Consider the following 25,366-nt stretch of genomic DNA (forward strand, 5'->3'; position numbering starts at 1 on the left):
ATGACTGGAATTTTTAATCTGAGTTAAAAAAAAATAAATAAATCTGGACTTTTCACAAGCGCCTGATTTTTATTTTTATTTTTTAAAGCAGTGTGACAGTTCCTCTTTAGAAAAGTGTCATTCTGACAAAGAATGCCTCTGCTTCATTCACTCTCTAACGCAACTCGATTTTTAGCCAGTCGCTTATTTATTTTTCAATTATGGCTTTGTGCACTGCTGTGCATTTTAACACAAAGAAAATGTAAAATGTTCACATTTGGGTCCATCTTCATCCCAAAGCTGCTGGGATTTGGTCCAGAAGCAATTTTCTGACAGCCATTTTTAATCCTTTGATTAAAAGCTTATCTCATAAAAACAGGCATCCAAGCCAGACACTGACTGCCTCCATCCAGCACAACACAATAAATCCATGCAGAAACGGTGATATCTGAACAGGATGCAATGGGTCTTTGTTTATTTTATTTCAACTTTATGTTCTCTTTTTGTAGAAGCTACATTTGGTCTGATGTGCTTAGCTGTGCCACGTCGGCTGAGTTACTGCCAATAACTTCACCATTTCCTATAGATGAAGCTCTTGGCCCAGTCTTTCAGAGGTTGACCTTGTCTGTCTTCTACAAAAAGCAACCAAAGGAGCTACTGCTTAGACAAACTCTGTTATTGTTGTAAAAGCCTCTCTCGTGGACAAAGGTTGGAGCGTTTGTAACACAGCCTCTAAAGCAGTGGTTCTTAACCTGGGTTCGATCGAAAACCCAGGGGTTCGATGAGTCGGTCTCAGGGGTTCGATGAGTCGGTCTCAGGGGTTCGATGAGTCGGTCTCAGGGGTTCGATGAGTCGGTCTCAGGGGTTCGATGAGTCGGTCTCAGGGGTTCAATGAGTCGGTCTCAGGGGTTCGGCGGAGCCTCTGCCGCAGAGGTAAAGACACACTTGTGTAAAGTCGTGATGACGCGCCGCTTTGCCATCACTTGCTCCAGAGGATCACGTTACATTGCTTAGCCAATCAGAGGATCACGTTACATTGCTTAGCCAATCAGTGCTGCGGCGGAGCACTGATTGAAGGAGTTCCTCTGAGCATGGATTTGAACTTGTGTCTTTATTTACTTCAGCAAAGCTCACAGTTTTTACCAAATTCTATAGTCTAAATCTGCTCCTTAATCGCATCTTTTCGGGGTTGCTACTGCCTCTAGTGGTGTGGGGGTGGTAACACAGCTAATATAATTACATTACTAAATCAGAATACCACAAAGTATTTTGTGTGTCGGGGGGCTGAGGGGTGGGGGTGTTGGAATAAGAAGGGTTCGGTGAATGCGCATATGCAACTGGGGGGTTCGGTACCTCAAAAAAGGTTAAGAACCACTGATTTAACACAAAAAATACACCTGGATCAACTCATCTGTTTCTTTCTTAGTGTATCTGAACAGATACACTTTCTTAGTGTATCTGTTCTGTCTTCTCAAACCCCCAGTCTGTGGCAGACTGCCGTTCACACTAAGAGATTTTCCTCTCTAAAGTTGCTACATGCATCCTCAGTGTAAGGGATTGCTGTAAAGTTGATGACACAACTCAAGTGACTGCCCACTGTCACCATGTGCTTCTCCAGGAGGAGTGAATGCTGCAAGTCAGTAGCTGCTTCCATTCCAAATGTGCAAAAAATGTAGTTGATATTACCCCCCCCCCTCCCCCCCCCGCAATTGCAATGTTTTTATTAAATAAACGCAATTGAAATCACATGTGTATTGAAATCACAACGCAATTGAAATCACATGTGAATAAGTTTGTTGACGCGATAAGGCATTAAAACATACAGCCAACTTCTTCCCGTCGTTGTCTTCTTCATGGTTTGCACCAGTGGCTGCATCTGGGTCTGGTTGTGACGTGTGTGATGCGGAAAAACTGTTTCTCTTGCAGTTTTGCGAAACACATTTCAATACAGCTAGAGCAAAAAGTTATCAAAAAATGTTTTTTTTTTCAAAATTGACATGTTTCCACTAAGCGAAGTTATTGTTCAAATGTTGAATGGAAATGCGGCTACAGAAACAGAAACAAAACTGAAGTTATTATCTTTGGACCTAAAGATGAGCGAACTAGAATCAATGCACAGCTTCAGTTATTACAACTAAAAACCAGCGATCAGGCCCGAAACCTGGGAGCAGTGATGGACTCTGACCTGAACCTTCAGAACCACATTAAGACAGTCACAAAGTCGGCCTTCTATCACCTGAAGAACATCTCTAGGATTAGAGGACTTATGTCTCAGCACGATCTAGAGAAACTCATCCATGCGTTTATCTTTAGCCGCATTGATTACTGCAACAGCATCTTCACAGGTCTGACTAATAAATCAATCAAACAGCTGCAGCTGATCCAGAACGCTGCTGCTGCTGTTCTGACTAAAACCAGGAAGATAGAGACATAACACCAGTTTTAAAGTCCCTACACTGGCTCCCTGTAGCTCAGAGAATAGACTTTAAAATACTATTAGTTTATAAATCACTGAACGGTTTAGCACCACAATACATTAAAGATCTGTTATTGCTGTACCAACCGTCTAGACCCCTCAGATCTTCTGGTTCTGGTCTGCTCTTCATCCCCAGAACCAGAACCAGACGAGGAGAAGCAGCATTCAGTTTCTATGCACCACAGATTTGGAACAAACTTCCAGAAAACTGTAAAACAGCTGAAACACTGGGTGCCTTTAAATCTCAACTTAAAACCCACCTGTTTAGAGTTGCTTATGGCTAAATTAGAGTTAGTGTGCGGGTTTTGATGTCTTCCATGTTTTTATGTCTTTAATGTTTTTAATTTCTTCTTCTTTCTTTTCAACGTTTTAATGATGTAATGATGTAATGTTTTTTTGTTTTTGTTTTTATTTTTATTTTGTTTTTATTATTATTTTTTAAAATCTCTCTCTTTCTCACTGATTATTTCTGTTTTTATTTTAATTATGTAAAGCACTTTGAAATGCCTTGCTGCTGAAATGTGCTATACAAATAAAATTTGATTGATTAGAATTGGTTTAACTGGCAAAACTGGAATCGAAGCACTTTTTTTGCATCACACAAGTCACATGATCAACAACCCGATTTTGCCACTGGCGCAAACAACGAAGGAGACGATAGGAAGTGGTTTGACGATGATGGGTTTGTTACGCTACATGTTTGTTAATGATTTATCACGTGAACCAACTTATTCATGTGTAATTTTAACAGAGTTTTTTATTTAATGGAAACACCATAATAGCTAAATTGTGGTTTTTCTGACAAACGGAAACACAGTGAGTGACTCGAAGCAATCCGCTTGATTTCTTTAGATGGAAAACTTTTTAAACTAATTTGAATAATAAATCTGAATTGGACTGCACTGTTTGATAATTAGGATGAATTGAAACACATAATTGAATTTGGTCGACTTTTTTGTGTTTATATCGGTGCTATTCAAGTAAACTGACTTAAAGCCAAACTGAATTTGGTCTGTTTTTCTCCACAGTTGGTCACATTGAGGAAATACTTTTATATCCATAGACATGAGTTCAACTTCCTGTTCCAGTTTGCTCGGTTCAGCCGGGTCACGGGTCCCTCCTGAGATGTATCCTCTTGTCTCTGATGTGCTGGAGGATGTAGTGCCCCCTCTCCTCCACCAGGCGGACCAGAGGCCTGAGAGCCGTGTACCCGCCACGGCTTTCCCAGAACTCCTTGTCTACGTAGAGGGAGCGCAGCAGCAGATGTTCCAGACAGCCAGAGCGGAGCACGGACACAGCTTTCTCTGGAAACCTGAGCAGAGACGACAGATGACATGAAACAGCTTAATTAACCCGCTGCAGCTCCATGGTAGGGCTAATGCAGCTTCCTCACACCAAGGAGTTTCTATTTGTGCCCAAATTAGTTTTAGGTTTTTATTAAGAAGTTCTCAATCATTTTGTTGTGTTTATCAGTAAGAAATATAAATATATTTGAGACCATTTAACTTGTTTATTGAGTTTTTGAGTAGAGGACAATAGAACTACCAAAGCAGGACTTATTCTTTAGAACTATAAACCAACGGACCATTAATTATAAACTTTACACTTGGAACCCCCCAGTAAACCCTGGGGCTGTTTTACATCACTACTTATTCCTTCTGTTAAACTTATCGCTGTTGCTAATTGTCTAAAAATCTTTTAGAAGAAAAGCTGAACAGGAGATGATGATACTTCACAGTATTAAAATTATAATACAAAAAAATAAAATAAAATAAATGAATTCAGTCTTACATATGTTAAAAACAAAGGTTGTGTTTTTTTTCAGTGATCATTTTTGGTGTTAGGTTCTGATCCTTTACACACAAAAAAATACTCTTTTAGAATTGCCAAAACATTATCTCTTTCTTTTTTTTTAGGAATGCCAATGTTTACTTTAATCTTCAGTTTTCCTGAATTTTAACCCCTTTAAAGCCATTTTTCCTGAAATAATCTCCTCCACTTTTTTAATAGTTGGAAAATAACCACTTGTTCATTAATCAGCTCTTCTGCTTCAATATCTTCATATAACAGCTCTCAGTCATATCCAGTTATTGCTGGTCTCGTTATGAGTTTTTATTTTGGATGTGGACTTTTTTGTTTTAATCTGCCTCAACACTTCATGACACCAGCATGTCAGTTTCTGTTAGAACTTAAAAAACTGTCTGGTTTTCAATCATTTAATAGTTGAGTTTGTAAAAGACTTTAAAATAACTGAACAACTCTCTACAGTGGGACATATGGTGGTGTTGATTTTAGCAATGGTTACTGGAAAGGTTAGATGTTTTTTTGTGTGTGTCCTCCTGTTTTGTAATGTAGATGTGTGTGTGCGTGTGTGTGTGTGTGTGTGTGTGTGTGTGTGTGTGTGTGTGTGTGTGTGTGTGTGTGCGTGCGTGTGTGTGTGTGTGTGTGTGTGTGTGTGTGTGTGTTCTGTTTGTTCAGCAGTCACACTGTTCACTCACTCATCAATGCCCTCAAGCAGCCTGAAGTTGAGGTTGCTGCTGGATTGCTTTGGTCTGCCAGCATTATCTATGAACACGAGTCTGGAAGGATCCGTCTTCCTCACCTGAGCAAACAGATGTCAATGTTCACTGTGCTATTGTTTATTTATTTATTATCCTTTATTTCACCAGGAAAATCCAACTGAGATTAAAAATCTCTTTTAGAATAGAATCCTGAAGATATTAAATATCGCCTTAATGGAAATGTACTAGTAGAGGTCTACCAATGATTTTACCGGATCAGCATCTGCGACAGATATTTTTATTTTCTGATATTTAGTTTGCAGGTAAACATTTTAGTCTGTAAACTAACATATTTCATTTGTACAGCCTGGATGTGTTTTATTTCCACTTATTTCACCTGGACAAAAACCATGCCATGGATTAAAGTGGCCTGGCCTGGCATTAGATTATTGTATGATTATTACATAATGAAAAAAAATGTAATTGAAATAATTATTAACTTGTGCAGTAATGATAATAATCATTCCATTACATTAAAACAGCAGAGATGAACAGCATGCTACAGTGCAATCTAAATCTGGAATGTTTTTATTCAGCTCCAACGCCATGTAAGGGAAATGAACAAAGGAAACCAGTTCAGTCCATTTCAGCATATTAAATTTCAACATTCCCATTACTATGATAATGACATGGCAACAGCATGAAAAGAAAAATTGCAGGACTTATACAGTTGTTTGAAACAGCAGTTTCTGTAAGACTTAGATTTTAAAACTGCACTAGTGACGTATAATTGTTTTGCTCACCAGGATGTGAACCAGCTGCAGCTCCTTGCTGTTGCCACACTTAACGTTCAGACGGTTCTCCACGCAGAGTTCTGCTGGATCGGGTGTAAACCCACAGCAGTTCCTGTCCAGACGGTCGTTTACCTGGATAAGAGAAAAGAGGAGCACAAGAAATATGTCAGATAAAAATAAAATAAGATTAAAAAAGAAATACAGGCAGTGTGAAAAATTAAATTTTTATGACATATAGTCAGAAAACAGGGATCTGTCTGATCTGCAGCACATGGTTCACCTCAGCTTGAATTAACAGGAATCACTAGTCTGAATGATGTTACCACACAAATGACTCAGAACATCAAACATCTGGGCTTTACTGACTCTAAATGTTACTGCTCTTAAAACAGTGTGCAACTCAAGCCCTAATAATTTAAACTAGTGCTTTTTTTAAATTCGTTTTTGGGGGTGGGGGAGCGGGAGCACGAACATGCAAACTTTATGTGTCACACACATGGATGTATCAGCTCTCCATCCATCCATTTTCTTTACACCCTTGTCCCTCAGTGGGGTCGGGAGGGTTGCTGGTGCCTATCTCCAGCTAATGTTCCAGGCGAGAGGCGGGGTCACCCTGGACAGGTCGCCAGTCTGTTACAGGGCAACTCAGAGACACACAGGACAAACAGCCATGTACACACACACTCACACCTAGGGACAATTTGGAGAGGCCAATTAACCTGACAGTCATGTTTTTGGACTGTGGGAGGAAACCGGAGTACCCGGAGAAAACCCACCATGCACAGGGAGAACATGCAAACTTCATGCAGAAAGACCCGGGCCGGGAATCGAACCCAGAACCTTGCTGCAAGGCAACAGCTCTACCAACTGCGCTACTGTGCAGCCTGAACATCAGCTCTCTTTCAGTCTAATTAGAACCTGATTTATGGGATGCTGCTGTCCATGGTTCTGAACAGAATTCAAAGATGTTGCAGTGAAAAAGTCTCACAATAACATAATTCATGCTTTATTTGCTAATAATCGAGACTGTTAGCATTTTATGTTATAACTTGATTTTATATTTTTCAACATTTTAAGCATTTTATTGTTATTTTTTTATGTTTGATTGCAATGGTGCATTCAGTGACAGAATGTAGACTAGGAATTCTTATTACTTAATTTTTTTTGTTATTTTTGCAGCTTCCATTTTACAAAACAAATAGCAACAGGTTGGGCTGGGGCCCTGTTGGACCCATCAGATCCACAGACTTAGGATGGTTTCTAATGTGAACTCAATCAATCAATCAATCAATCAATCAATCAATCAATCAATCAATCAATCAATCAATCAATTTTATTTATGAATAACCCTTCATACTAAAAGCAGTTCAAAGTGAAGTACAGATCAATAAAAGTAAACCCACATTTCTCACCATGGAGCTTCAGGGTATTAGTGTCACTGTGTGGGTGTAAAGAGAAACTAAATCAAGTTGACAGAATGAACATCAGCCTGTACAACAAGAAAACAGGAAGTGGTGTTTTATACCATAGTCATAGTGCTGATGCATCCTCTTATTACAATAACTGAAGGTCAGAAAGCATTGGAGAAGAGCAGGCTGGACAACAGAAAACTCACAAGGCAAGAACCTGATGAGGAGTGGAGGAAACTGACAGACATCTTATCTGCTGGGGACGTAAAAGAACCATGAGAACCAGATGGGAACAATCAGCAAAATGCAGAGCAGCTGAGGCATGAACTGAGGGAAAATGACCCATTAGTACCGAATATTAACTCAGAAATCTGGAGAAGAGACAACATAAGGCAAAGACTACAGAGTAAGGGTGTTTTCACACCTGATAGTCAGGGGGACTCGGTTCAATTGGAGACCAAATGTGCAACATTTGTTACATTTCCAGCTTCAATGGTTCACTTTAACCTGCTCCCCTCCTCGCCTGTGGTGGCGCTGCACCAAGAACCACTGAGGGAAACAACATAAAAACCTCTGAAGACACTGAGCGCAACTTCCTTCTTCACAAAATGCAAACAAAAATGGAGTGGAGTCAGATTTTAGTGGTTGTAGGATTTCTCTTTTGTCTTTGTCGAAAGACCTTGACCCATAGTGCTAGACCTGCATGTTTGTTTTGGTTGTATTTACTCAGAATGCCATGCGCTAGAGTCAATTTCCTGCTTTTGAAGCGGTTTCTGGTCTGCTTGGCTTTCACATTATGCATTAAAACTAAACCAGAATTTCCTTCAGTGAAACCCGGACCCATTCACACCTGGAGCCTCTCTGCTCTGCTCCTGCAGCCGCAGGACGTGTCGAGGCAGCAGGTAGGAACAAGTGTTCAGCTCAATCTGAGGCTATTAGAGGTTGGCCATGTTACATGGATCCACTACTGGCAGCAAGGGGGAGAATCTGCCTCATGGGTTATTCATATTCAGTCTCAAAGACACACACACACATGCATGCACACACACTTTAGGAGTTTGAATACACACTCCATCTCGGAACAAAGCAGCTCTAAATTACTGCTGCAGGCTGTGAAATCAGAGGCTCCTTCCTGTTTCAGACATGTCAGAGCGAGCAGAGCAATATGTTCAAAACACACTGAGATAGTAAACCATTTACTGTACATGCAAGGAACCGAGGCAGAAATAAAATAGAATGTGTGTGATGACGTCCAATAACTGCACTGAATCTCCACAATAAAACATCTTTCCAGATCTTTTATTTTTCTTTAGGTTGGAAACCATGGGAATTTTTATTTTATTTAAAACATTTTCACATAATTTTCCATAAATTTCAATATTCCACAGAAGAAAATGTATTTATGCTTTCTTTTTTCACAATGCTTAATTTTTTTGTCTGGATTTTAAAACCTAAAAATACAAAGCGGTTCTTCAAAAACGACATCAATATTACATTGTTTGATATGTATGTTTTGTGAAAGGTCGTGCCACATTTGTGGCTTTGAATGAGTTTCATTTAGCTAAATGGACTGAGGACAAAAATGGCTTTTTGGATTTTTAAAGACCTCAAATTTCCAGTTCTAACTGAATAAATGTAAATCTTTATGATCTTTTTGCATCTGAGACACGGGAAGCTTATTTACCTTCTCAGCTGCCTTCTACTAGTTTTTTTCTGCCTTTCATGCTCATAACTCTAGCGAGATACGGGCTAAAACAAAACTGAAAAGAAAACATTGTAAAAATGACAATATCGATATATGTCTTAACTGCTATTCATATGCTCGATGCTGAATTACCAAGAACCACACACATTTTCTTCTTCACCTCTTAATGTTTATTCTAGTACACAAAGGATTAGCACTGCTTCAGGATTTGTTAAGTATTCAGTTTCCTTTTCAGGCTCTTATTTGTGTCTGTGTGCTTGTATTACTGCTGTCCTGGGGATTTTGATGTTCAGACTGAAAAACATCAAAATCAAAAGATACTTCACCTATCTGTAGGTGAATTATGTGTCATACACATGGATGTATGAACTGTATATATACTGTACATTGAACATAAATACAATTGTGTTTGTGTTCGAGCCATTCCTCCATTTCAAACCTGCAACATGTTCCAATAAAATATGGGAGCTAATTGGTTCTCGCAGCAACTACAATGAGTTCAAAGGAGACAACGTAACAGCGTGCAACATTTACGCTTCATTTTGACCCATATTTTCTACTGAAGGAGAACTGCATGCACACCAGATCAAGCCAGCCACACTTTGATTTTTTATGAAGAATCTGGTTATATATTGTTGTGTTAAAAATGTGTGGTCTTCCCTGGAAACATGGAGAAGCAGAAAAAAATTGGCTGTGGACCAGAATAAGACAATTTTCACCTCGATCAACGTAGACTGGCAACTGGCTGGTCGGAAGCTCATTGGTCTGATCTCTTTTTGGTCAGTAAATGCACCGTCCCTGACTGCTACCCGGTTGTGGTGATAGAAACAGTGGTGGTGTTTCACATAGTCAGAGGAAGCAGATGTAAGAAGCTGTTTTAAAGTAAACAATGTTGATTGATTCAGGCCAAAGGAGAGAGAGAGCAAAACTTTCAGCAGAAACCAGTAAGGCTGGACAGATTCAAGCAGTGGTGCTCTGCTTTATCTGGTGGAGCTTTAGGCTCTGTCTGTTTTGGAACATTACAAAATAATGTAACCATCTCTGTTTTATAGGAAATACAGAAAGATTGAAAACATCATCTCCATAAACCTTTGCTCTAAACTGATTAGCCACAACATAATGAGCACTGACCAGCAACTACCTAATATTCTAGAACATTCTACTAAAACTCCTGGATCCGAGTGTTGCAGCGGTGGAAAAGGACAAACAACCAGAGGAACTAATCAGAGGAAATGTGGTACAGCTGTGGAAAAAGAAACTGAGGGAATTACAGTGCCCATAAGAGAGACTATATATACCACCTTCTGTCAAATTTTAATCCGAGTTTGATGGATTAAACGTTATCAAAGCCCGCCCCCTTTAATTACCCACTCCCCCTCCCCCTGCCCCCATAGGACGTTTGTGACCTCCTGACCTTCCCCCATGGAAACTTTGTGACCTCGTGACCTTCCCCTATGGAAACTTTGTAACCCCCCGCCCCCCCTCCCACAATAGGACGTTTGTGACCTTGTGACCTTCCCCTATGGAAACTTTCTGACCTCCTCCTCTCCCCCCATAGGACGTTTGTGAGCCTGTGACCTCTGATACCCTTCAGTCAAATTTTAATCGGAGTTTGAAGGATTAATTGATATTAACCCCCCCCCTCCTGTGACCGGAAATTCCCCCACGAACAAAGATTTTAATCATACAGGAACTTTGTAACCTCCTGACCTCCCTCTGTGACCATCTGACCACCGTTAACTCCTCCCAAACTCTTTGAATTAACCAATAGGAATCATTTACTTGTAAGTGAATAAATAAATATACTATATTCTAAACCATGTTGAATTAGATTAGGAATAATGTAACTATCTCCAGTTAATTACAGTAGGCTGTAATTAACTGTATGCCTCATTTTTGGGACTTTTATTAGTTAAAAACTTTAAAAGCAAAATATCACTTCTATCCCTCATCATAACGAGGCATTACTTCCATAATACAGAAAGATTTCTATGGCATGACTGCCATAGAAACTCCTAATAAAATACATGAAGGTCAGAAGTTGCAGCAGGATCGAATGTGTAAAAGTTGAACAGGTTTGAATAATTCTGCAAACCGAGTCAAAAGAAGAAAACAGAAACGTTCTCTTACCTGTAATAAGAAGTCAAACAGAGCCAGTCTTTCCCACTCTGCATGCAGAACCCCAACACATGGCTCTGAGCTCAGGCCTGTTTGGTTCCCACACCGGGCCCGCAGCAGCTTCTGGTACTGAACCCAGCTGAGAGGCACTGAGTTCTGGTCGCTGTCTTTATCATCCAGATGCTGAATGTCTGGGTCCCACCAAACCGCCGGTCTCGGCACACCGTCAGTGAATCTGTAGGGTAGAATGTGATCGCGGAAAGTTCTGAGAACTGCTGGCAGACTTCTGTTGAGTCCGAGGACTCTGTCCAGGTGGAAAGCGAACACCTCAAACCAGTCGTCAGGGCGTTTGACCAGGGAGCACAGCCCCCACTGGCAGCGGCCGCTGTGCCCGGCTCCATGCTGCTGTGAATCCCTCAGCGCTGGGATGTTCTGTGACAGATAATCACATTCAGATTTTACAGTTTAGTTTTCATGGAGATTTAAAGCAAATACAAGCACAGTCTGGAAAAAAAATACAGTACACCCTTCAGTACTTAATAAAATGATCTGGTCAGAAACACAAAACAGATTCCACATATTAAAGAAAACACAAAACTAGAATCATTGTTTAGCACCAAACACTTCCTGCTTACATCTATGATGGAAAAGAGAATTTTGCTTCCTGTTGGGTTTTTTGTTGTTTGTTTTTTGAAGCATCTGCTGCTTGGTTGTCAATTAGCCAATCATCATTTGTCCTTCCTATCATAAATAGCCAATTACAGCCAGTGTTGTCACCAGACTGGGCCCCTTCACCTCACTCTGCAGTATTTGCGTCTCATTCGGTAGTTTCTCATTTGTTTATAATGGTTAAACATTTTGGCTCTCCTCCTGTGTCTTCATCTGGACCGGAGCTGGAATGTGAGCAAGTTTTTTTTAAAACAGCTGTTTGCTGCTCTACAGCACGCAGGCCTGAGCTTTCACAGTGCCAATATGGGAAGACTGATGTCTTCCCATCATGACCTTGCAGAAGCTGCCAATCATTTCATCACAGCAGAAAAAGGCCAAACACTTCAAAACCATCAGTCAAAAGTGAGAAAAACTGTCATGGTCCAATCAAAGCCCAGAACCAAACCTGACTGACATGTTGTAGCAGGATCTTCAGAGAGCTGCACAAAAACTATTGTTGAAACTAATGCGTTCATTTCAACGAATTACGTAGATTTTAACAATTTAAAAAATATAACACAATTAATCGATTTATTAATTTCTCATGTAAAAGTCCGGAGCTGGAACCTTTGTATTCAGGTGTTTCTGGTACACCCATAAATCTGATGCACGAGCAACATCCTCAAACAAAAGTAATGGAGGACAAAGCTACTTCTCTTGGTTCACTGTTTGTTAATCCTTCCTTAAAAAAAAACAATCTGATGGGACACAAACAGAATACTGTGTGTTCAAGTTGTGCTAAATGGAGTTAGCCTATCGTTGAAGCCATTCAAGCCTAAAATAGAATTTCCATGCTAAACGTATAGCAGCGGCACTGATGTTCCCAATGCTAATGTCAGCGTAAAGTGTTGACATTTCTAAAGAAGTTCCATGAATGATCAGAAGTTCCTTAAACAGTGGAAACCTAAATGGATAGAATAAAACTTTGCTCCACTCTGATGGTTTAATAACCTAATATTAACAGATTAAAAACAACAAATATCTTATTGTTGAGGTCATATGTTTATTTATTCAATAATTTAGCATCATAAAGCCAAGGAGGAACATACCTGGTGACGTGCAGGCAGACCTAGCGCCACTTGTAGAACTTGTCCATGAGCCGGCACCCTGCTCTTACTGACAACTTGCCCTCCAGCCAGGAGCTCCATCTTCTCTATGTCGTCCCTGCTGAGCCAGTGGAGATGCTGCAGGTCTCCACCTATTCTTATCTTCCTTTGGTCAGCATCTGAAAAGTCCGGCTCTGTGAGGCCCTGACACCAGTCCCTGACACCCTGCTGAGCGGTGGCTTCGACTTCCGACGCAGCCTCTCTGCCACCCAGTGACAAATGACGATCCTCTCTCAGATCACTAGAGGGCATTTCCTCCTTACCCACACCGCCACGTTTCCCAGGGTGCTTTGGAGCTTTTCCATGTCTTTCCAAAGCTGTGTGACTTTGGTTTTGCTTCTCCCTGGTCTGGCTGTCAGTCATCTGTCTGACTGTGACCTGCTGTGTGTGTCTGTGAGCAGCTTTCCGGACACTTTTTATGGTGTCTGCTGCAGAAGACTTGTGGTTTGCTGTGGAAACATTTCCTTTGAGATGTGTGTGTGTGTGTAGAGTGTGCTTCACCACAGCAATGTGGCTGTTCGGCTTAGTTCTGCTCTGGAGCTCCATGTTGTTGCCTGTAAAGTCAGAACGCTGAGAGTGAGTAAAAACATCGGCCATGTCTTGGCTTCTTTTCTTCTTGTTGTGAAAGTCAGGATGACTCCTGACTTTAACAGCTCCTGCAGAGTTTGCTACAGCCTTTAGCAGTGGTGAGTGTGTGGACATCTCCTTCCCAGAGCTGCGTCTCCAGGTCCTGCTATGGATGTGAGGAGCAGGCTGCAGGAAGCCGCTGAGCGCTGCAGGTTCCACTACCCTGGGTTTCAACTTCCCTGCGGCACTCAAAATTCTGGACGGTCGCCGGTCAACGTCAGCAGGCGGCACAGGCAGGGGCAAAGTGACCGCCATCACGAAGATCATGAGGAAGAGGAGGAGAAGAGGAGAAAGGAGAACAATCCATCTTGGGCCACAGCAGAATTTCGACCACACTCTCCAGTTCTGAGAAAATCAAAAATACACAAAAGGAAAGAAGACTGCAAGTTAGAGAACAGCAGAAGTATAATTATACTGGACTGGGATCATAAATCCCGTAGTTAGCAATTTTCTCTAAACATAAAACAGTGTTTATACATCTGGAAGGTTCCCTCAGCTCAACTTTGCAGTGTGCGTGTGTGTGTGTGTGTGTGTGTGTGTGTGTGTGTGTGTGTGTGTGTGTGTGTGTGTGTGTGTGTGTGTGTGTGTGCGTGTGCGTGTGCGTGTGTGTGTGTGTGTGTGTGTGTGTGTGCGTGTGCGTATGCGTGTGTGTGTGTGCGTGTTTTCCTGTCTCCAGGAAAAGACTTTTCAAGTTTGAGACAATATATAGCAGCTGGAGATCACCGTGATATTTAACCAAAGCAGTAAGCAGACATCAGAGCTGCAGCCGTGTGTGTGTGTGTTTGTGTGTGTGCGCGTGTGTGTGCGCGCTGTGCGCAGCAGAATAGGAAGCTAATGCTTCAAGTATTGACAGGAAAGATGGACCACCCTTCTGAGACCAGCATGAATGTACCAGGCCCATAATTCAGAGCTGCCTTTCCTTTCCCAAACATTTGGTTCTGCAGGTGGTTTGATCCGACATGCTAACGCGGTCAGTGAAGGACGGTGACAAGGCAGCAACAGAGCAAAAACAGGCTGCAGGAAATCAAGGATTTGCGTTGAAACAACTTAAAGTGTTTCCATACCGGTAGCCCGGTAGACTCGATTCTATTGAGGACCAAGATTGCAACATTTGTTCCATTTTCAGCTGGTGCAGTTCACTTTCACACTGCACTGCATCAAATGAACCAAACCCTTTAAAAAACCTGTTCCCCTCTTCACCTGTGGTGGCGCTGTACCAAGAACTGCTGAAGGAAATGACTTGAAAATCTCTGAAGAAATCACTGAGACAAACTTCCTTCTTTATGAGATGTAAACAGAAAGGAGGAGAGATGAAGACTTTTAACTGATCGACAAAACGTCACAAATCAAGATGACTTTTAATGTCTTAGACTGCAGACATTCCCACAAAACCTCCGCACCTCTGGAAAATAACTTCATTTCATTGGAATTGGTACCCAACAAACCAACACAATTTGTAGCATACCTATGAAGTGCAAGAGAAAACACAATATGTTAGAGCAAAAGGAGAGTCTATTGACATCCAATGTCAATACATGGTCAGATTCATCCATCCATTTTCTTTACACCCTCAGTGGGGTTGGGAGGGTTGCTGGCGCTTATCTCCAGCTAATGTTCCAGGTGAGAGGTGGGGTCACCCTGGACAGGTTGCCAGTCTGTTGCAGGACAACACAGAGACACACAGGACAAACAACCATGCACACACACACACAGGGACAATTTAGACAGACCAATTAACCTGACAGTCATGTTTTTGGACTGTGGGAGGAAACCAGAGTACCTGGAGAAAACGCATGCACAGGGAGAACATGCAAACTCCATACAGAAAGACCGGGGCTGGGAATCGAACCCAGAACCTTCTTGCTGCAAGGCAACAGCTCTACCAACTGCGCCACTGTGCAGCCCTACATGGTCAGATTCCCAGTTGGATTTAGATCTGGAATTTAACTTCTACTTTTAATTCATTCACTCCTTTGTGTTGGTTTGTCACAGATGGGAGAGAATTCAGTGGGTATTTCTGCAGGCACCGTAAATCAACCATCTTCATTCAGAGGCAGGAATGTTTCAGGGCCTTGGGAAATCTTTCCAACCTTCCAGCTGTTAACCACATTCCCAGATTCTCACCGGGCTCTGGGACTTTAGTGAAAGGATCCCATTATTCTTCACCTGGAATGTAAAGGAAAAAACAGGCACTATGTGCAGCAGCAGTGTCTCCTATGGTACACACACTTATGGCCCCATAGACCCACAGAGGCATATGTGTGTGTGTGTGTAATAGACAAAGGAATCTGTCTTCCCATAGGATAATATAATGTTTGATCCCATGTGGATGTTCATTTGTAGCAGACTTTTGCAGCCATGTTCTGTTGCTCTGTGTGTTATTATGAACGTTTGGGTTTGTTCCTTCACTCTCAGCCTGCTGATGACCTCAGGGAATAGTTTTAATCTTAAAACGTTTATTATGACATTCATAAGGAATTTCTTCATTCCTACAATCTTGGCTTAAAAGCAGTGAGACAGCTCCTCCCATTATATAAAAAACAATCTGATTTGCTTTTATTTTCAATACGTTAGATTAATGTTATGTATGCAGGTTTCTGTAAAAACAGTAAGTTTTTTTTCCCCCACTTGTTTTTCTTTTTGGATTAAACGTTATCTCTGTGTTTGTGCCTCTTTGTTGTTCTTGTTCTACTGCAGCTCAGCACCAGCAGCTTCCACCCACCTGCTGCTCTCACATATCTGAATATTTGGATTGGAACCACACTTCTCATCTTCCTCCAACCACCTCATCTGCTCCGACAAGCTGCAACCTCCCAGCTCTTTTCTTTTCATTTTCTTGTTATCTTTTTCTCCCTTTTTTGCTGTGAATGACTGCAGGGATGGTATGCAGCAATATGTTGAGACATGCAGCAGGTGCTGCAGCCAGCCAGTCAGTCACTCAGTCAGTCAGATGACTCGCCTCAGGAGAGGATGGAGCAGAGGGAGGACAGGGAACCGGGATGGAGCAGAGGGAGGACAGGGAACCGGGATGGAGCAGAGGGAGGACAGGGAACCGGGATGGAGCAGAGGGAGGACAGGGAACCGGGATGGAGCAGAGGGAGGACAGGGAACCGGGATGGAGCAGAGGGAGGACAGGGAACCGGGATGGAGCAGAGGGAGGACAGGGAACCGGGATGGAGCAGAGGGAGGACAGGGAACCGGGACAGATGGAAGAAGAAAAGCACTCAGTTTGCAGAGAAAAGGTAATAATATGTTCAGTGAAACAATTCAGAGAGAAGCAGAGAAATTATTTTGCTGCAGTGAGTGATTATGTTGAATAAAAGACAGTGAGGAACTTTCTCACATACTGTGACTTTATCACAACCTAATAAGGTTAAAGTTTAATGCCGATATGTTATGGTTCTATTGTGATAACCATAAAATGACAATAAGACCTATTCATAACTTTTTTAGGGTACCTGTATGGCTGACACCGCATAAAACAAAAATACTGCTCTTGAAAAACATTCCCCTTTGTAATGCGCTTCTTAAAGACACCAGTGGATTCAATCTAGTTTTCAACTTTACTGATATTTATTGATACTGTCATTGAAAACAGTTTCAATGACAGTGGAGGAAAACAGTTTTAGGGAGGTTTAAACAGCATTAATTAGAATTTATCATTACAACGATAGATCATATTTGTTATCATCCTAAGAAATTTCTCATGATAAATGATAAACAATACGATAAATGCCCACACCTACAAAACAATTTTGAAAACACTTGGACATCTCCCATGTATGTCTAATGTTTACATTATCATAATCCAACTCACCAAACTTTTCCTCTGTTTTATGAGAACTAGCTGAATTCTCTGGGAATTTTCCTGAACCGCAAACAGGAAGAGATCCACTGTATACTAAGTTCATCCTATATTTCTGCTGCACCAGGAATAAAGTCCAGAAAAAAGGCAATGTATATGAATATACTCATATCTCTTTAACAGACACAAAACGACCTTGTGTAGATTCCTTTGTAAGTACAAACACAGAGGTGTTCTTCCTGTGTAATGAAATGTGAGCGGTCCACAGCCATGTTCTGCTGTCAGCAGCTTTCTGCTGCAGAATCAAATGACCGCTCACATCACCCAGGTAGGTTATGCTTTGTGTTTTTTTTTTAGATACAAGACATACACACGATGTTTTGAACAGCATAAATTGTAGTGAAAAGATCATTTATTTCACAAATATCACACCAATAATCCTCCCACTAAGACTGTCTGAAAATACTAATTTATGTTTTATGTTTTCGCATCCACTTATATAATGTGTAGTTGTGAATGTGAACTGTTCGGCCATAATGACTATTATTACATTTGGAGGAAAAACTTTAGCCTGGGAACACAACGCCAACTGTGAAGCATGGGAGTCGTGGTACTGTTTTACTTCAGATTTCATCCTGCCACATCTAAAAGTTGTTGCAGGACATCTAAACTTCGAGTTTGTTAAGGAATGCAGTTTGAGACCACCGGTCTGAAGACATCAGTCTGCAAGTTAAAGTCAACCAGACCCAGTTTTGGAAGGATGAATGGACCAGAACTTACGAAAACTACTGAGAGAAGCTCAAAGAAGGAAACCAAAAACATTTGACCCAAGTCTTCAAGGGCCTCTTCAAAGGTTTCTATGTAACTCCAAATTATTAGCAGCCTATTTGCAGATTTTTTCATCAAGTACATCTAAAACATTCAAAGGAAAACTCAGCTTAGATATGGCGGAATGCTACTCAACTTGCTGACGTTTGCCAATCAGCCAATCCAGGAGCGCACTGATTGGCTACTCGAAGGAGTGGAGATGTGAAAGACAGTGGAAGTCAACTTCAACGGTAGTGCCAAGGTAGTTTTCACTGTGCACATCAATGCATATTAAGGCATATTTGGTTTTTGAAGTATTAAAATAATCATAATTGAGAGGTCTCAAGTATTATTGAATTTCTGTTAATTACTCTTATCTGATCGTTAGTTATGGTATGTATTCACAGCAGTATTGAACTGCATAACCAGAGTAATAATCTAAATTTCTACTGAGTTAAATGTGCAGCAAGGCAATACTTTTTCCTAAGTACTGCCTTGAAGAATTTTTTTCCTAAGACATCAGGTCTTCTTACTCTATTGAAACTCAAGGCAGACGCCCATAGTACTTTCTAATACTATGAAAGTATTTGAGGACATATTCTGAACATATTCTGAACACATTCAAAACGATTACAAAAAATCTAAAACCTGCAAATATGACACCTTGAATCTAGGCATAATTAACACTGTGCTGTACTTTCTTTCCAATTTGCTTTTTTTCTACATTAGTTTCAGTTAATTAAATGTAAATTTAAAATAATTTTACATTTTTAAACAGCTATTCCTTGTACGTAATAGGCAGTTTCAAAACCTGTCCCCACATTTTCTCAGCACTGCAAACACATTGATGTCTAACTAACAGATGGGATAATTTTCCGTTTTAAAAAGCTCTGAAAAGTGTGTTCTTTGATTGTGTTTTCAGTGTTTAGATGTGAGGCCCGGACAGCAGATCATAGGCCTGAATGTAATTATTCTTTGGCACAAGAATCCTCCTCTCCTTTTGCCTGTGACTGGATTGCATACGTGGTCAAATCTGTTTCCCAGTTCACATTCCATTCTCCTGAGAGGAAGGTGCAGCATGAAAATGAATGTTTGCAGAAGGAAGCAACAGTCAAAAGATAACAAAGGCTGACATTACAAAGTAAGTGCAGCATTCAAAAGAAATAAACTATATTTAGCCTGTTTTCTCTCTGCAGCCAACAGCAGAAAAAAAATCACCTCATTTCTTTCTGCTCATTTACCAGTTGTGGCAGCAAAAACTTTTACATAGAGGAACTGCAGGAGGTGCTGTTTGGTTCAAACATCAACGCCACATGTCTGAATAAAGTGCTGCCCATGGATTTTCCTGATTTTAATCAGTTTAGTATTCTCATTGGATGAATGAATCGACTGACAGACACATTCAGAAGACAAATGCTTTGCATGAGACAAAAACAAAATGATTTTTGTATGAATTTTAGCAAAGCAATGCTGTTCTGTTTAGAGTGGGATTCTCCCCAAACATAGGATATACAAATAGAAGCAAAAAAAAACATAATGTGGTTATATTCAGAACTAATGAGGAAATCAACATAAATGTATGAAAAGTAAATGACAGAAACTGTGTTTTCATTACAAATGTTGACAAATCTTTGTCTATATTCTGCTAATGTAGAAAAAATACTGTTCCGCAATAGCTGTGTTTCCACTGAATAAGAAACAAAATTAAAATCACACATGAATAAACCAGTTCATGCGATCAGTCATTAAAAAGTTGTGGCACCGATGGATGTAAACAGTTACATGAAATATATTCATAATTCAGCCTTAGTGCTAGCACTCGTCGTCTATTAGCCAATCAGAGGAGAAGTTGGCATCTTTTCAGGTGTTAGAGCGACAAAAACTACTTGCAGAGACTACGGATCTGGCATTTTGAGGAAAGCGCCGCATACGACCACGTTTGTAATCTGTGCTTTACAGCCCTAACATGACTGTTAGGTTGATTGGTCTGTCTAAACTCTCCTTAGGTGTGTGTGTGTAGGTGTGTGTGTGTAGGTGTGTGCATTTTTATGTGTCCTGTCTTTCTGTGTTGCTCTGCGATGGACTGGTGACCTGTCCAGGGTGACTCCGGCTCTTGCCCACTGACAGCTGGAGATAGGCACCAGCACTTCTCCTGACCCCAGTGGGATAATGGTGTAGGAAAATGGATGGATGGATGGATGGATGGATGGATGGATGGATGGATGGATGGATGGATGGATGGATGGATGGATGGATGGATGGATGGATGGATGGATGGATGGATGGATGGATGGATGGATGGATGGATGGATGGATGGATGCAGCAATTAGAACACATTAAATTCAATGGCGCCTAACAGACCACAGTCTGTAATTATTGTGAAGCACTTTGGACAGCTAAGGTTGTTGAAAATATATTTAAAAAAACTTTGACTTGGTTTGGCAGGTTAATTCTCTGCTAATTCCAGCACAATGACTAGTAAATGAATGAGTAACAGGCAGTTTCATGCATCATTATTAGAAAGCCCCATTGGTTTAACCCCATTTTCTATAACTGTCAAATGTAAACATTTTCCACCTCAAGTTTTATTTTATTTATTTATTTCTGCTTTATGAGTTTTGCTCTTTTTCCAGAGTGATGAACAAATGTCTATATTTACACTGTTCTACCTTCTGTTGACTCTGGAGATATGAGACTGACTGTGCTTGGACACAGGCTCTGAAGGGGTGGAGAAACAGCCAGACACTATAAAGGAAACAGCTATTAGTGCTGAAGTTTCTCACCGCAGCCCTATAAAAGACAGACTATAAACACTGCTGCATTTCCAGCTTCTTACTAATCAAACTGTTTATTTTCGTCTAACAATGCAATCTGTAATTTCTGTCTCTGCTGCCCCTCTCTTTATCCTGTTTTACCAACCAGTGTCTGTTGATGAGGCAAAAACTGCATGAACACACTAAACCATGAGGCGTTCTGCATTAAATTAATTAAAAATATGTCAGAATTGTATTCTCAAAAATAATCAGTATTTTGATTTATCCCATGCAAACTGAAATATTTGTAAGATTTGCATTCAAACAAAAAAAATCAGATAAACCATTTTCAGACACACATGCGTGCACACACACACACACACACACACACACGCACGCACGCACACACACACACACGCACACATAGTTTTGTTATTCTATGGACCTTACCAAGCTCCGCCCAGAATCACCTCTCGAAAGTCTCACGTGACTGCATGTCTCACTCTCACAAACAAAGCCTCGCGGTGCTTAGTTTCTATGTGTAATTTCATTTCGACTGACTCTCTGCAGAGTATTTCTGAGTTGATTAGTGTAGAATTTCTGCCGGATTTTCACAAAATATCAGCCACGACAATGGACAGGGGAACCAAAAAGTTCATGTCATCTTTTATGGACAACATCAAGGTGTTTGAGCCACGCGATGCCTCCAAGATTGTGCGCGTCACAGCTAAATGCTACCGGTTGATGAGGAACAGAACAGATCCTCAGACCCTCAGCATAAATATAGCTGTGATCAAGATCACTGACGCCTATTGTTCTTGCAAGGCTGGGTAAGTCAGGCATTCATGGTTTTGAGGGTGATTTCTGTTGGCAAATGTTTGTACGTGCCTAGGCCTGATACATGGCACTCGGAGGCTAACATGATTAGCGTGGCTAACACGACTACAGTTTAGTAAAAAGCCTTTTCAGGTAAAATAAAATCTTTAATGTATGTCAGATACGGTACACATTGCATATTGATCTGTTCAGCTAACGTAAAGCTGTAACAGACAGGCTTCAAGGTGTAGAAGTTGTATCGGTACTGCCATTATGCTGTACTAGACTAAAAGGTTTTCATAATGGATGTGTTTATTATTGACTTTCTTTTTTTCATTCACTAAACACAAAGAAAGCAAAGCAATAATACCTACACCAGCAGACAATCCTTTGTTCTTATTGATCCTACGACGGTTGAGCTGCAAATGCAGTCGTGCACAAGCTTTAATCCAAGCAAGACATTCCGTTTCTGATTTTGGAAATCTGTGAATTTTAGTTCCACAAATACAATCAGGATACCTGACAACGCCTGTACAGATACCCCACTCACGGTGGAGAACCATTCTTTTTCGAGTCCTGACCAAAAACTTTCTGCCGGTCTGCTAGTCCACAATGTACATTAGCATACTGTAGCTTGCGTTTGTGAGACAGTCACGCACGTGGTAGCTGCGCTGTGATGTAAAATGGGCATTAGTCAATGAAACGTGGCCCCTGTGGTAAGGTCCATTGGCTGTGCTTCCCATTCTCTGTGCTTCCTAAGACAGTCTAATAAAACATGACATGATATTAGCAAGTATCCAAGTGCATATTGTTTTGTGAAATTATAAGTTAAGCACAACATGTAAGAGCCATATGAATGAAATGAAGGATTATTGAGGTGACGGGAGCACACGGCTTTGACACTTAGGTGGTGGGTGTGTCGAGGTGGGCGTGGCTGTCACTAAAGGTATGAATGGGAGCCATACTGGCGTGCTGGCTTATTATGTTTGAGGATGCGGGTGGGCCGGGGTGCTTCATAATTTCTGTTGACCGTGTTTAATACCGTTTATTGTTGGCACTATTGGATGGTTTGGCCTGGTCAGTCAGTGTCAATCTGTAAGATCTGAAGTAAGACAATCAAAGTGGAATAAATAAATGATTGCAACAACAGAGAAGCGGCCTGGAGTTTTTTGAAGCACGCGTCGGACAGTTTAAAATTCATGAGTTATCCCAGTGCAGCCTTCACACATCTTTAGGTTTGCCGCACATCTACAACATGTAAGGACGTTTGTGTCCTCACACTGCGCCTTCTCACGGTGGCCACCTGTTCGCAAATAAACTCCAGTTTTTTATTGTGTGACCAAAGACAGAGCAAACGTAATGACTGGTTGCAGAATCTCCCCTTCAAAAGCTTTACTGTCCCAGTGAGAGAGAGCACCCCACAACATCACACTGCCTCTACCGAACATTATTTGACATTGGCAGGGAGGATGCAGCATGCTTCTCATTGGAGCAATGACATGCTATGCTTCTGTTTGAGATTTATTGTCATTTCTTTATTTTGGCTAAATCCTTTGTCTATTTGCTGATTTGATTCATTTTTTTGAAAATGTTTTAGGGAGTGTGAGCAAAAATGTTCACAGAGAAAAAGTTTGTGCAGCCTCAACATAATCAGTTTCTATTGCTATTTAGATGTTTCCCATATAAAGAAGACCCATTCCCTCCTTTTAAATCCTAGTTGATCTCCTGTGCAGCTACATCTGCTCTGACAGCCGAGAGCTAGCCTGTCTCTAGCCAGTGTGTGACTAGAGGCTTAAATTGGTCCCATCTGGGAGACGGAGACGACCGCTGCTACAAACAAACCTCACCTGTTATTTTCAGGAGTTATGGAGGTGTGTGTCGATGTGAGATGAGTGTAGCTGCCCACTAATTTACTGTGTCTTTCACTGACAGACACCGATGAACTCTAACAACACGATCCCCAGCAGTCCCTGGTGTGTAACACACACAACCAGAACTCTGGCAGGAGACAGAAAAAAAAAGATTCCAAACAAGCGGCAAAAAAACAAATGAAAAAATGAGGAGTCTTCCACTCTGGTCTGAGAGATTTATTTTTTTCTACTCGGTTATGGGGTTTTTGTTACCACAACAACAAAACCAAAATGGGGAAAATAGAGAGGAGCAGTCTGAGAGTTTCCCCTCTTGGTTTCCATGTGGCACTTGAATCACTCTGCGCCGGCTCTGCTCTGCATATGGAACCAATTTGAAATGTGAACCTTCAGAGACTCCTTAAAATGTGGATGAAACTTTGTTTAGGTGTGCAAACCCAACTCTATTCAAAACTTAACTCTTTGCAAACAACTTTGCAGAATGAAAGTGTCACACAGTGACTGACTAGAGTTCTGGAAAAAAACAAACAAAAAAAAAACAAGCCGGTCACAGCACTACTCGTATTTGTTTGCAATAGCCTGCTTTTTTTTTTTTTCTAGATGCGATGCTGTTGCCCGGCAACTTCATGCTTTTATTTTTTCATTCAAGGAAGGCTGATGAACGTAGTTAAGTAATCTCCGTATTCAATTCTCCAAATAGGAAAACAGCTTGTCATACATTGTGTCCTGAAAATCAGGAGCTCATTATGAATCAGGGGAAACAAACATGAAAAATCACTAATACATAATGACACTTCTCATTTCCTCTTGTCAGTTTTCAGTAGCCATAAATTCTCTAAGCCTGTTAAACATTCAATCTCCTTTCAGTGTCGAAAGTTGTGTTGCACAATCATGACTTTGAGAAGAGAAAATATTGCTTTACAATAGAATTATGAATTTAAATTTCACAAGTATAAATGATGACTTAAATTTATACTTATGACTTTAGATCATCACCTTTCTATAATAGTGGGCTAAGTATTTTCTTTTTCTTTTTTTTCGAAAAGATGATTTAGGCAAAAAAAAAAATCACTTGGCAAAATAAAATGACAATTAGATTAGGAAGGAGATTACATCACACATTGTTATTGTAACTTTTAAATGAAAGATTTGTAAATCACTTGCTCAGTTGGAGCACTTTGAATAGATGAGACAGAGAAGGAGTAACTTTGTTCTCAGCCTAAGCCCAAATCATGAAATCAGGGAAAGCTTCTGATAGAGGCTGACTCTAAATAAAGAGTCTTACCATGTTTGCTGTCCCTAATCGGAAGCATTCCTTTCCAGAGGAGAGCTGACTTATCCCAGACCCATCCCAGGAGCTGAATGGTATCCCCGGCTCTCCGTGAAGCGACCGGCCGCTGATCCTCTGAGGATGAAGCACAGCAGCGTCTCTTCCAGCAGGAAAGTGGCTGGATAATCACAGCACCTGATCTGCTAGCCGCTCCGGCAGACAGCGTCATGCAGCCACAGGTTGCAGACAGGAGCCGTGGCTCTCTGCTCCCCGGGGATCATCGCGCTGAAAGCGTCTTCCGAGCAGGATTTGAGAGTAAAAGGCAGAGTGTGAGTGTGTGAGGAGGAGCATGGCTGAAATCTGATCACACTCTGCCCCTCTCTCTGCCTCCTGAAACTTCTCCCAGTCCACAGCAGCAGCGATGAAGCCAGCAGGTGAGCAGTAGGAGACAAACTCAACCAGTTCCCATCAGTCAGAACCTCTCTGCTTCTGATGGTGATGATTAATGACAGCAGTGAATAATAATAGAACATCAACTGCTTCTGTCTCTGTAGTTATTAGTTTGCTGAGTTGCTAAACTTCTTAAATGTTCCTTAGGTTAAAGTTCGGCTGTGTGGTTCCGG

At 41.0% G+C, this 25,366-nt stretch overlaps 1 protein-coding gene across 2 annotated transcripts; it reads right to left on the minus strand.

Moving 5' to 3' along the window:
- Window positions 1–61: 61 nt before the first annotated feature.
- gask1a (golgi associated kinase 1A) lies at window positions 62–25,175 on the minus strand. 2 transcript variants are annotated; one of them, XM_017305109.2, is made up of 6 exons: window positions 24,759–25,166; window positions 12,740–13,768; window positions 10,995–11,414; window positions 5,760–5,882; window positions 4,954–5,057; window positions 62–3,767 (listed from the first exon to the last, which is right to left on the minus strand). In XM_017305109.2, exons 1-6 carry the CDS (start codon window positions 24,759–24,761, stop codon window positions 3,563–3,565), a joined length of 1,884 nt encoding a protein of 627 aa, XP_017160598.2. In that variant the 5' UTR covers window positions 24,762–25,166; the 3' UTR covers window positions 62–3,562. The 2 variants fall into 2 exon arrangements, with proteins under 2 accessions (XP_017160598.2, XP_017160599.2); XM_017305110.2 differs by lacking the exon at window positions 4,954–5,057 and having other exon boundaries at window positions 24,759–25,175.
- Between the last annotated feature and the right edge of the window lie 191 nt (window positions 25,176–25,366).

Source organism: Poecilia reticulata, chromosome 16 (genome assembly GCF_904066995.2).
Source record: "Poecilia reticulata chromosome 16, P_reticulata-male-v2, whole genome shotgun sequence".
NCBI classification, from domain to species: Eukaryota; Metazoa; Chordata; class Actinopteri; order Cyprinodontiformes; family Poeciliidae; genus Poecilia; species Poecilia reticulata.